Source organism: Fukomys damarensis, unplaced genomic scaffold, assembly GCF_012274545.1.
Source record: "Fukomys damarensis isolate Sample0158 unplaced genomic scaffold, DMR_v1.0_HiC HiC_scaffold_30, whole genome shotgun sequence".
Lineage (NCBI taxonomy): Eukaryota > Metazoa > Chordata > Mammalia > Rodentia > Bathyergidae > Fukomys > Fukomys damarensis.
The window spans coordinates 46,813,257-46,827,377 of NW_022900942.1; the positions used below are offsets into that span (position 1 = coordinate 46,813,257).

Sequence of the window (14,121 nt, forward strand, 5' to 3'; positions counted from 1 at the left end):
AAAAAAAAAAAAAGGAGACCTAAGCAATAATAAATAAGAAACAGCCCTAAGAATAGGCAGGAGCCTCAGGTGGTATGATGAGGATGGATCAAACCAGGAAGAAATTTTGTGGCTGTGATTTCTCCAAGACTTGCTGTGAACATGGTGTAAAACAGAAGTGCTAACAGTGGGAATAATTTACACAGTATCATAAAGAGAAAAGGTATGTAGGCTTAGGGCTGCTGTAAAAGCATATGCTGAGTGGTTTAAAGCAGCAAACATTTGTTCTCTCACAGTTTTAGAGTCCTAAAGTCTGAAAAGTGTCAGCAGAACCTTGCTCATTCTGAAACTTGCAGGAGATAGATCCTGCCTTTACCTCTTCTGGTAGTTTGCCAGCAGTGTTTGGCGTATTTTGTCTTACAGATGCTTCACTTCAAACCTCTATATTCATAATGGCATAGTCCATCTGTGTGTTTCTTCACATGATGTTCTTTCTAGTATCAATAGGGCAACAATCATATTGGACTAGAAGTCTGCCCTACTCCTGTATGACATCATCTAAACTAATTACATCGGTATCAACCCTATTTCCAATTAAGATCATATTCTGAAGTCCTGGGGTTAGGACTTCAACATAACTTTGTGGGAAAGACAGCATTCAAGCCATAACAATGTTTATGATAGATTTTATGTCTTAGACCAAGGACTTCAAAATCTTGAGAATGGACGAATAGATAAGTAGAGGATGTGGGATGAAGTATTAGAATCTCTTGCATTCCCTGGTGGCTTTTTATTTACCTCGGAGTAGGTAGTAAATCGCAGTTCCACAAAGAGGAGGTTACTGGATTATTTAGAGACCTTTTTCTCCTTTGAGGATGTATAGATACAACTTACTTTATTCTCAGAATATTTCAAGACAAAATTCATTTTCCGTAATGTTAGCCTAGCTTCTAAATCTTGCACCTCAGAGAGCAGAATATTATGTTCAGGATGAGTTTTATTTAGAAGAAAAGCAAACAAAATTTTATGTCTTATAAAACTTAATAAGATACTGTTCCTTATTCCTTTTCACCATAAATGTGTACATTTAGCTCACTAAGAAGTTCAATGTGAAATTACTAGGAATTTAGAATCGTCTTTAAACAACAAGTGACTGAGTAGTGATTGATTGTAATACACTGTATGTTTTGTTGGTGTTCTTTCTACCAAAAAAACTTTTATCATTTTAAGTTATGGAACTGAGTGCCTTTGCAATCAGTTCTCTGCTTTCAAGGGATACAGGGGTTTTAATGTTCATCAGAAAGATAATCCTAGTGCCATTACCAACAATTAGTCAACCTGTAGTGTAGACTGTGCAAGTGAGCCAGTTGCAACTCTACAGACTTGTCTTTTTATTTCTGTAGAATCTTCTCCAGGTGTGACAGAGGTGACCATCAGAGAAAAGGCACCTGCTGAACGTCATATGATTTCTTCATGGGAACAGGTAAGTGTTGTCATGTGAAATCTTTGTCTCCCTACAAAGGTCCTCAGTGCTCCTGAGAAGGAAAAATTAGGGCAGGAAACTTATTCCTGTGTCAGGTCACAGCTGCCTTCCTTCCATACCATTTCCTTTCTTCTAATAAAACAACTTCATTGAACTAAAAACATACATACCACACAATCTACAAACTTAAGTAGAATAAAACAATTCAACAAATTCCAGCACATTAACAGTTGTACAACTGTAACCATAAGCAAATTAAGGTCATTTTTATTATCTCTATCAAAACACTTTCTCCTCTAGTCATTGTCTCCTAATCCCCCCTGACCCCCAAATCTGGGCAACCACTGAGACACTCTCCATCTGCATAGACTTTCCCACTCTAGGAATTTATTTCTTTTTTTCAAAATAGACCATGGTCATAACAACAACAACAAAAACTTGAACATGTTCAAAGAATTGTAAATCTTGCAAAGCAAGCTTTCATACCACATTAGAGTGAAACCAGAGACCAACAACAGAAACATACTCATTCCATGACATTTCTCCAACATGAAGTATCTTCTCTAAACCCTGTTAATGCTATGGAGGCAGTGGATATTTGAAGTTGTACACAACAAAAAATAAATATCGATCAAGGAAAGGAAAAGATACTCCTTATCACCATGATGGGCAAAGCTTGGTTAAGTGTGCAAATAACTACGAACCAGATCCCTAGCTAGTGCATCCCAGTTTTCCTCTGGCCTTTAATGCATTTATTCAGTAAAACTTTGAATCTCCTAAAATGGTCCAAGCATTGTACTTGCTATTGAGCCCTGGGTATTTATTGGCAATTATTTAAAAGACTCTTTTCTCGCCATTTGATCTTACTGTCTTAAAAGAGTGTAGATTGTTACAAGCATAATTACAAATTGGACTGACTACTATGAAAGAGGTAAAGGGAGAGCTGTCCAGAGGCCTGACTAGTCAGGAGGTTGACAAACAATTTTCTCAAAGAAGCTGTGAAAAGTTGTTAACTAAGCAGATGGGATGCAGGTGAAAGGGCTTTTAGTCTATGTGAAGTCTTTGAGACTAGGAAAGATTGTATTATTCCAAAAACATAAAGAGTGCACAAGAGCAAGGGAGAGGTCAGAAAGGACTAGGATGTGCAGGACTCCTCGATCAGGAGTTGGTTCTACATTTTGAGAGTAGAAGGTAGCCAACAAAATGTTTTAAGCAGGGAACTGAGAAGTCAGTTTTCTTTTTGAGAAGATCACTGGTTGTAGGAACACAAGTGGAATTGACTGGGAAATGATCAAATCAGGCTCGTTATCGTGTTCTTCACCTTAAATATGTGTTATTTCTTGTGGCAAGGACATTTAAAGTCTTTTAGCTATTTTAAAATACACATTATTAATTAATTGGTCATCATCATGCTTTGCAATTCAACTAGAACTTACTCTTCCTAATGCATTGAGCAATATCGCCCTTTTCCCCATCCTCTGGCAATCATTCTACTCTACTTCTATAAGTTCAACTTTTGTAGATTGTACACATAAGTGAGATTATAGAGTGTTTGTCTCTGTGTCTGGCTCGTTTTATGTCATTATGAAAATGTCCATACCATCCACAACAATTACAGATTCAGTGCAATCTCTATCAAAATTTCCATGTCATTCTTTTTTTTTTCCCCATGTCATTCTTTACAGAAGTAGTAGAAAACAATCCTAAAACTCATATGGAACCCAAGTAGCCAAGTAAATAAATCTTGACTAAAAACTGGAGACAATACATTATTTCAAAGTATGTTACAAAGCTATCAAAACAACATGGTTCTGGCATAAAAAATATATATATCAACCAATACTGAGCTCATATTAAGTGGCTCATCTTGTCAGAGCCATTACATGGTGTCTTTGTGTCTTTGCCTGGTTGACATTGTTACAGATAACATTGAGAAGATGTGATTGAAAACATTTCTCTTGTTTCTTTACAAGGTTAAGCCAGCCCTTTAAGGAAAACTGCCCTGGACGTTCTTGTCTAGGATGGAGCACCATCAATGTTATGATATATTATGTCATTTACTTGAAGCAATTTCTGAGGTGTGCCCTTCTTTACGTCTTGTTCTGTATATTTCCCACAACTCTTTAAGAAGACTGTACCCATTTGTCTCTGTTTACCTATTACCCTTTACTCATTTGAAACTTGCTTTCCATACTTTCTCTCAGGGCCAGAGTCTTCAGAGCATCTCATTGGAATATAGCCTGCCTTCTGGACACTGCAACTGTGTTGGGTTCCTGTTTAGTGTCAACTGAAACTTAGAAGACTGCAGTTGTAGGGCTAAATAAATATCCATCAGAGGTCTGCAAAGACTAAAGAGTCATTATAAGAGAAAGAAATTTTTAACTAAGACTATAAAAGGAACATTCTCCTCAAATATATTTGATGTGATTAAAAAATATACAGTGAATTTTTTGTTCTTTAAAATTTATTACAGTAAAAGAAACACTTATCACTGAGCAGCAACAACCCTAGTACTTTTTTTCTTTTCTTGAGACAGAAACCCTGCTAAGTTGCCCCAAATTTGCAGTCTTCCTGCCTCAGCCTCCATAATAGCTGAAATAAGGAGAATGTGCCAGGGAGCTCTGCCTAATTTCATACTTTTGAGTCTTGTATTTAAGTCATTCATCCATTTTGAGTTGATCTCTGTGTATAGTAAGAGATAGGGGTATAGATTCTTTAAGATGTATGTAGCCATTTTTCCAAACACCTTTTATTTAGAAGATTGTCCTTTCTCCATTGTATGTTCTTGCTGTCTTCGTTAAAAACAAGTCTGCTGTAAATATATAGATTTGCTTCTTGGCTTTCTAATCCATTCCATTGTTCTTTGTGTCTGATTTTATGCTAGTCCAGTGTTCTGTTTGAGTTATTGTAATATTGTTTAATGCTTCAAAGACATGTAATGTTTCATTTTTTTGCTAAAGATTGTTTTAGCTTTTGGGCAGTGTGGTCTTATATGGTTCCATTCACATTTTAGGATTTTTTTTTTCTATTTCTATATCATTGATATTTTGATAAGAATTACATTGAATCTGTATATTGCTTTGGGTAGTATGAATATCTTAACAAAATTAATTCTTCAACACATGTGCAGGAAGTGTCTTTCCATTTTGTTTTTGTGTCCTACAATTCCTTTTATCAATGTTTTCTAATTTTCATTGAAGAGAACATTTCCTGTCAGATTTATTCTTAAGTATTTTTATAGCTTTGTGAATGGAATTCTTTCTTGATTTCTTTACCAGCAATTTTAAGAATATAAAAAATCTGATTTTTGTGTGTTGATCTTATCCACTGCAGCTTTACTGAATTTGTTTATAAATTCTAACCTTTTTGGTGGAGTCATTAGGTTTTTTAGTATATAAAATCATGTCAAATGCAGAATTAATTTGACCTTATTTCCTATTTGGATTCCCTTTATTTCTTTCTTTTGTCTTCTTGTTCTGGCTAGGATTTTGAATACTTTATAGAATAAAAATGGTGAAAGTAGACATTCTTACCATGTTCCCTTTTTAAAAAATTAATTTTACTGGTACATTTAGGTATACAGTATAATGGCATTCATCATTGGAGAGTGGTACCTGTACATAATATATCTTGATTCTTATTTTTTCCCCTTTCCCCTCCCCTCCCTTTATCCACCTTTCCCTATTTGCAATGACTTTGTTTACAGTTTTTCATTTTCTCATATTAATTCCATTCCTTTCTTTCCTTTCCCCTATCCCTCCCACTTCCCCTTCTCCTTTGGACCTTTTCTTCTTATTTCACATTATCTGTTATATATGTTGACCCTTATTTACACTTTCGTTTCTCATATAAGAGAAACTATTTTGTATTTACAAATATATGTCCTATTATTTCACTTATTGCCTCTTGTTCTTGATCTTAAAAGAAACAATTTACAGTTTTTCCTGTTCAGTTTGAGGAGGTACATTGATATTATACCTAATTTTTTGAGGGTTTTTATCATGAATTTAATCAAATGCTTTTCCTGCATCTGTTGAAATGATTATAAGGCTTTTGTCCATTTTATTGATGTGATGTGCTACATTCGTTGATTTGCATATGTTGAAACAGCCTGCATCCCTTGTGTAAATACCATTTGATCTTTTTTATGTGCTGTTGGATTCAATTTATTAGTATTTTTGAGAATTGTAGCATATATGTTCATCAGAGATATTGATTGGTTGTTTTCATTTTTATTGTGCCCTTGCCTGGTTTTAGCATAAGGGTAATGCTGGCTTTGTAGAATGAGATTAGAGAAGCTTATTTCATTTCAATACTTTGGAATAGTTTGAGAAGACTTAGTGTTAGTTTTTCCTTAAAGCTTTGGTAAAATTCTACAGTGAAGCCATCTGGTTCTGGGCTTTTCTTGGGAGACTTTTTATTACTGATTCAATGCAATTATTTGTTAGGGTCTGCTCAAGTTTTTTATGTGCTCTGAGTCTATTTTGTTTAGTTATAAATTCCCAGAAATGTATCCATTTTCTTCAAGTTTTCCAGTGTGTTGGCATGTAGTTGTACATAATTATTAAAAGGATCTACGTTGTTTCTGTGATATCAGTTGTCATATTTCCTTTTTCATTATTGATTTTACTTCCTCTTTTTCTTGGTTAGTCTAGCTAGTTTTGTTAATTTTCTTTTCAAAGGGGCCAGGGATTTAGCTCAGTGTTCCCACCACCTGCCTCACAAGCGCAAATTCCTGAGTTCCATCCCTGGTACCAAAAAAAAAAAAAATTGCTTCTTGGCCTTTTGGCTAAGATCAAGTATAGTATCTTTTCAAAAACCAACTCTTTGTTTCATTGATCTTTTGTGTTGTTTTAGTCTCATGCTTCTGCTCTGATCTTTGTTATTATTTGTCTTCTGATAATTTGTGGTTTAGTGTGTTTTTGCCATTCTAGTTTCTTTTGTTGCATTTTTAAGTTAGATTTCTTTGCAGTCTGTTTTTCTATGTAGACACTTATTAATATAAACTTCTCTCTTACTGCTTTTGTTGTATTCCATAGCTTTGTTATGTTGTTTTTCATTTTCAATTGTTTCCAGAAGTGTTTAAATTTTCCTTTTGATTTCTTTATTGACCCATTGTTTGTTTAAGGGGATGCCGTTTAAATTTCATGTATTTCTATAATTTCTAAAATTCTTCTTGTTGGTTTGTAGTTTTATTTCATTGTGGCCAGAGAATATATATGCTATGGTTTCATTTTCTTTGATTCTGTTGAGAGATTCATTTTGTGGCCTAACATATGGCCTACCCTGTGGAATGTCCCACATTCTAGTAAGAATGTGAATTTTGAAGCTGTTGGTTGAAATGGTCTACAAATGTTTTTTTAGGTCTATTTGATCTCTGAAGTATAGTTTAAATCTGATGTTTCTTTGTTGGTTTTATGTCTGTGTATGTGCATGTGTGTGTCTGTATCGATGTCTCTGTATATGAACTGTCCTTTGATGAAGGTGGGGTGTTAAAATCCCTAGCTATTGTTTAGAGTTTGTGCCTCCTTTAAGATTAAGAGTTTTATTTAAATAATTGGGCACTCCAGCATTTTATGCACATACGTTTATAATTGTTATTTTCTCTTGTTTCATTGATCCCTTTTTCATTATATAGTGACCTCCTTTATTTTGATAGTTTTTAATTTAAAGTCTAACATAGTATAGCCACTCTCTCTTGCTTTCGGTTTCTAGTCAGCTTACGATTATTGTTAACAAATATGGAAGATAAATCAACTTCAAATGAGGAAAGATTTATCTTCGCTCACAATTTTGGAAGCTTCAGTCCATGTTCTGTTGACACTTTGCTTTGGGGCCTGTGATGAGGTAGTATGACTTGTCTGGTGTGTGGGGCAGAATAAGCAGTGTTGCTCACTTCAAGGCAGTTGAAAAGCAAAGAATGGAAGAGAAGGGGCTGGAGTCCCAATGACCTAAATCTTGTCAGTAAGGTTCTCTTTAAATTTTCACTACTTTCCAATAATGTACAACTTTGGACTAAGCCTTTAACATTTGGAACTTTGAGGCACACTTAAGATTTAAATCTTACTTCAATCTTCTCATTTTCAGACTGTGTGTCTTTGCTGGTAAAATGAGTTTCTTGTAGGCAGCTAATTATTGGATCTTGCTTTGCTTATCCATTCAGTCTGTATCTTTCAGTTGGGGTATGTAATCCCTTTGCATTTAAGGTTATTTTATTTTTGATAGGAAATACTTTATCATTTTGCTAGAATTTTTGGTTGTTTTATAAATCCTTTTCCTTTTCATCCTCTCTTGTTGATATTTATGATTTGGTGGAGTTTTATACTGATAAGATTTTATTCTCTATTTTTTTTTATATCTGTTCTATTGACTTTTGTAGTTCTATGTATTTTCATTTCTAGTATAGAATTTTTTAAAACATTTCTTATAGCTCTAGTCTACCAGTGATAAACTCTTTCTGCTTTACTTATCCTGGGAAGACTTTGCCTTTTTTAAAAAAGGAGAAATTGTTCTTGGTTGGCAATTTTTTCTTTTAGGACTTTGTATATATTATCACTTTCCTTACATGTAAGGTTTCTGTGGAAAAGTCTACTGATAGTCTGATAGAGATTCCTTTTTATGCCACCTCACTTTCTTCTTGATGCTTTTATAATTATTTTTTCCCTTTGTAGTTTTGGCAGTCCAATTATAATACATCTTACAGAGGATTTTTTAGGGGAGTCTTTAAAAAGTTCCTTTGAGCTTTCTAAATGTGGATGTTAATATATTTCCCAAGATTTGGAACATTTTTACAATTGTTTCACTAAATAGATTTTCTATACCTTTTCCTTTCTCTTCTCTTTGTGTAACAACATTTGCACTCTTAATGATCTAAAACTCAGAAATTCTTCTGCCTGTTGTATTATGTTTTTTAGGCTCTTCACCATATTTTTTTATTCCATTTACTAAGTTATTTAGCACCACACTTTCTGTTTGGTTTTTCATCTCTTTTTGCTGAATTTCTCATTTATGTCATGAATTATCTTCCTAACTTCCTTGAATTGTCATAATTCTCTGGTATCTCATTAAGTTTCCTTAAAAATCATTCTTAATTCTTTGTTAGTCAATTCATTGATTTCTTTTTCTTTGGAATTTATTGCTGAGTATTTTATTACTTTGAAGGTATCGTGTTCCCTTGTTTGTTCATGTTTCCTGTGTCCCTGTGTTGATTGAGTGCATCTGGTAAGTTGGTTGCTTCTGTCAGTTTTTAAGGGTGGCTCTCATAATAAAGGACTTTTTCCTGGCGTTGTGACCTATGGTGTTGGTTAGATATGCTACAGTGATTTTGGTTCCATGATACAGTGTCCATATTGCTTCTTTAATAGTAATCAAAGTTAGCCTGCAGCTGTCTCAGTAATCTCTGCTTCAGTTATGGAATCACACTGACAGCTAGAGTGCAGCTTTTTTAGGTGGGGCAGAATCACTGGCAGCTGTTGGCACAGTGCATCCAGCTGCATATATGGGATGTATTAGTTTCTCAGATTATAGGAGGGTGGGGCTACTCCAGTGGGTAGAGCATGACATGCCCAATAGTGGGACAGGAGGCTAGTATTTGAGGGCTGCATGGGGACCAGGGCCTACTGTTGGGCCCAGACTAAGAAACTGTCAGAGTTTAAGAGCTATACAGGTAACTTTCTGGAGGATCTAGAGGCCAATCTGCTCTAGGTAAGCTTCCCAGCTACTTCTCAAGACCAAAAGTGGGTTGGCAAGGACTTCTGTTTCTCAAGTTCTCAGTGGGCCAAGCTTCTGAGATCAGGCTGAGTAGTTGCTTCTTGGGGCCTCTCAGCAGCTTCCTGGGGGGACCTCAGTGAGCCAGGACACTCAAAAAAGAAAGCTACCCATATGCATAGGGCTCCTCTAGACTGAACTACTAAGGGTGAGCTGATCCACTGTTTTCTGGACACAGGGCCATCTTACTGGGCTATCAGGCCAAGGTCAGCCAAACTGCTGAGGGCAGCTACACAGCTGTTTCACAGGACTCAGTGTGCGAAAGGTCTCAAGATGTTTCTGTGGAAGCAGGAGCCTGAGTGAAGGAGAACACAGTGTGGGCTAGGTGCTTTCTGTAGTGCAGTGCAGCAAGGTCATAGGCTTCTCCAGCAACAGATACCTCAAGTGTCAGGCATGAGAACTGGCAGGAGCCTCCTTATAATTACTTTTTCCCTGTCTAGCAAAGTCCCTCTTGATTCAGGGTTGACCTAAAGAGGCAGAATGATAGACGTTATATATTTAATCCTCTTCTTTATAAGGCTATGATGTATCCCTATGCTCTGCATGTCTCTGCTATACCCAACTAGATTCCTGCGCTCTGTTTCAAATACTCTTGAAATACCAGGTCTAATCAACAAAAATGGTGTGTGTTTAAAAAAAAAAAAAAAACTATTACAGCAAAAGACAAATTATTAATTCCCCTCGAAAGATTCCTCCTCACTTTGAACACTTTCTCATCCTTCTGGTCATTTTCTGAAGCAGTTATGAAAGTCCTCTTTTGTAGTGTTTTTACAAGGTATGTTAAAAATTACAGCGAATGCTCCTCCTAAATGCTATCCAACAGAAGTGTAGGCTCATAAAAACATGACAGTGTGTTCTCATCCCCTTTATTCACCAGATCTGGTAACATATGACTTCTGGCTCTTCCTCAAAGTCAGAATTACAATAGAAGGTAAACATTTTGAATTGATTTAGAACATCAGGCCAACCATGACAGCACAACTAAAGACACTCAAAAAAGAAAACTTCCAGAACTATTTCAGAAAGTGAGAAGAACAGTGGGAAACTGTTTAGAGCAACAGGGAAGGGAGGTGTGTTTTGAAGGAAATTAATAGCCATATGTGTTTTACTGTAATAAAAATTAATTTAAACATTCATTTCATTTTGTGATCACATCTCACTGCTATTTTGTTGTTGTCATTTGTTGTGGAAGGAAGTGTGCAAGGTACCCTAGTGAGCTATCTTGCCTACTCATAACTCTTTTTCCCTGGATTCTAAAGCACTGCTCTCTTCAGATTCTTCTACCTAATTCACTTTGCTGGCTCCAATACTTATTTCTTACACATTTGTCTTTGTATAAATTAGAAATTAAAGTGGCTTGAGGAGGTATAATATTAAAATAACAATAGCTTAAACAAATAGTAATTAATACTGCTCTTGTAACAAGCCCTGAGGTAAGTAATTGGAGTTGATTCATCAGCCCTGATAATAAACCATTATTTCTATAATTATTTTTTCATATTCTTTTATGGTGGCCAGTGGACTACCAGGGTCCCACCTGTCACCTCCAAGCACAAAGACAGGAAGAAAAAGTAAGGGGTGTCTCCAGCTCTCCTTTTAACAGTAAAGTGAATATTTTCTTGAAACTATTATTGAACTTGTGTTTACAATTTAATGTCCAGTTCTAATTGCAGACCTATAGCCATCTCAAGCAAAATGAAGGTTGTGCCAAGTAGGAAGAGAAAGGTGGATTTGCATTAGCAACCCATGTGTCTGACACAGCCTCCTCTGCACACCCTGCCTCACTCCTCTTTGTGTTTCTAGTGTCTAGCACAGTATTTATTCCATTACAGACGTTTAATAAATGTTGGGTGGATGAATTGGACAAAACACAAGTCAGAGAATATAGAATTATCCCAGGGTAATCTGGCTGGTTTTCCACAGGCAGTCCTTAATTTCAGTCCTACCACTGAGGCTCCCACACTTAGAAGCTCTAAAAAAAAGGTTTCAAATACAAGGCTTCCCACAGGAGTCCCCTCACATGTAAATCTTGGTTAGTTAAGAGCCTTACTGTTTTGAAGGTTTGCCTGAGTTTTGTCATGTACAATAGTTCCTTCACCAAAACATATGGTGCTTCCAGAGAGGGAAAACATTATACATTTTTTCATCATGTATTTTTAGAGGGAGACTGATGGTTGTATGGAGAAAGGATTTGGGGCAAACTGTGCTGCCTCTTCTCTGAGTGTTAAACAATTCAGCTCTGGCCCAGAACTCTCATACACTACTCAACAAAGATTTGTTAAACTAGGTGCCCCATCATTGAAGGGACTTTATTTTCATGGGGATCTCATACCCCATCCCTTTACAGCCTAGGTTTTCCTTCCACTTCGTGGAATGTCCTCTCCAAGAAGTGTTTAAATAGATGTGCTGTCTTATTGCCTCACATTTCCAGTAGTTTTTAGTGCTCCTCCTTGGTGGGTTTTATGGGCAACCCTTCCTCTGGCTGTTGCTGAGAATAGATACACAAATAGCCTACTCAGAAAGGATAGGCACCTATAGAAACATTAATTTCCATCCTTTGGCATCTTTATAACTTAATCCTGCCTCTGCTACTCAGGTGTGTAGCTCTGTTCCAAGACAAAGTGGCCTGTAAAAATGAAGGGAACAATGGAGTACAGAATTGTTCAGAAGTACAGAAGTTGAGCAAGAGGCAGTGGACAGCTCTTTGAGGTTCAACCAGTTCTCATGAAGGTTTTCTAGGAATCCAGTTGATAGCTCCTAAAACTAATGAAGAGTAACAAGATTTGTGTTGAACTTTTTATAGAGTAGCTTAAAGAAACTATTGTAGTTAGCCTCTTTGGGAAGAGAAAAACATTGAAAATTGGGAGCCATGTGACAGAATCATTTTTGGACAAGACAGAGCAATAGTTATAGTTGACTGTTACTGTAGACTCTGATCAGCAGGGTATTCTGACTTATTGATGTTCTTCCCAAATTCTCCCTCCAATCTTGATATGCCTCTCTTCTATTCACATTCTGCCAGTCTTCCTTCTCCCTTTCCATCTGCTCCCCTCCTAAAGAAGAAAAGACTAAGACTCTTAGAGTGGAGAGAAGCCCTTTGAAATGGGTAGATTGATCATGGGGAACAGCAGACTCTTTCCAGATTGACAAAAAAAGAAATTAAAATGGAAGTAACTGGCCAGGGCATAGAAGCTCCTACAAGTGGTACCCTGGAAGACCCACTCAGAAAATTTAAACATTCAGCAAAAAAGCAGAAGGGCCAGGGCCCAGTTCTCATTTATATGAGAAGGTTTACCTGACAATATATATTAGTCTTCAAAATGTATTAATAAATTCACTGACTTTTTTGTATTTGTATGCATTTTCAATTTTTTATAAACACTGGTATAAAGTAGTAAAGTGTATTTCTTGAGTGAAACATCAACAAAAAATATCACTGCTACTGGAATTCTTAGCCTAACTTAAAAACAGACAATGCCAAGTAAGGTACCAGCACTTCTCTGCAGGGATCTCTTTGAATTGCTATTGAGAATAGGTGGGCATGGTGGCATATACCTGTAATCTAAATGAGCATTGAAAGTTTAACTCCACCCTGAGCAACTTAGTAAGGTCCTGTCTCAAAGTAAAAAGGGCCCGGAATGTTGCTTGTTGCAATGTTCAATCCTCAGTACCAAAAAAGAAACAAAACAAACAGAAAAAAGCATGCAGACTGGTAGACAGTGTTTTCCTTGTCTACACCACAAGATGGCAGTAGTGATCAAAATCTTTGAGTAGATACTGGCTTTAGGGGTCTAAATGAGGAAAAGAATCTTATCAGAACACTGTTTAACTATAGATTTCTTGTATAGGGGCTCCTGGGGTTAGAGACAGGCATTCTGCATGTAGTTTTCTTCTCTGGAACCATAGAGAATACAAAAAGACACCCCAGGGCACCTAGGAAAGGAATTGGGGAACCCATCTTTCTATACACTCATTGATTTGAACTGGCTAGAGAAGACTGGTCAGACCTATGCACAGATGGGAGTTATTTAATATCTAAGGCTTGTTCTTGTGCTTCCTAAAAGGATACTGAGCTGTTCCTTTATTCTCCACACCACCAGTTCATATGAAATAGTTGTGTGTATTCTGAACTTTCTAAGAAATGGTAAAAATATTACAGTAGGTTCATTGCATTGAATGCTTTGGAAATATATATTCTTCACTTTTAAAAATACTCTCATTTGTCCAGTAACTTATTTCAGTAAACAATATATGCACATGGACCTGAAATTTATGACAGTGTTTGTTATTATGCTCTAACATTGCCAGGCCTCATCTCTCATCACATTCTCCTATTTCCTCCTCAGCTTGTCCTCTTTGAGTTCCTTTTTCAGCTAGCCATCAGCACATATCATGGCAGAATAGACACCTAGTCTGCTTTGCCTAATGAGGGAGAAAAAAAGGCAATGTGGTGAATCTGCTTATAAACCTCAGTACCTGTCTCATGAAGTTTTGTAGGTAATTACGGGTTATCCTATTTCAGAGATCCAAAGTATGGTAAATAGGTATTTACCCTATTTATCCATGCTTTGAGTTATATTCCTCTTCCTTTTTTCCCAGCCCTTATCTAACATTCAGCTGCTTTGTAATTCTAGAAAAATAACTGCATGATGCCTGAGGATATAAAGAACTTTTACCTGATGACCAATGGCTTCCACATGACCTGGAGTGTGAAGCTAGATGGTAAGTTGGTTCCCTTGCTGTTGGGGAGCATTGCACTGGTGGAGAGTTTGGATGTGATGACTCTGAGGGCCTTACTACTTTAGAGTCTTGGAATCTAGACAGTTTTTATGGGTGCTCATCAAATGCCATATATCAAAGTTTTAATTTTGTCTCAAAGCTAACTAATACTA

General features: G+C 36.4%; 1 protein-coding gene and 1 pseudogene across 1 annotated transcript in view; both read left to right on the top strand.

The window, feature by feature from the left end:
- Tpgs2 (tubulin polyglutamylase complex subunit 2) overlaps positions 1 to 14,121 on the top strand; it is a 31,565-nt gene that overhangs the window by 9,142 nt on the left and 8,302 nt on the right. Inside the window, exons 2-3 of the mRNA XM_010638034.2 lie at positions 1,383 to 1,462; positions 13,864 to 13,951. Coding sequence (XP_010636336.1) covers positions 1,383 to 1,462; positions 13,864 to 13,951 — 168 coding nt within the window. The remainder of the gene's footprint in view (positions 1 to 1,382; positions 1,463 to 13,863; positions 13,952 to 14,121) is intronic.
- On the top strand, positions 6,232 to 6,324 carry LOC117283809 (annotated as a pseudogene).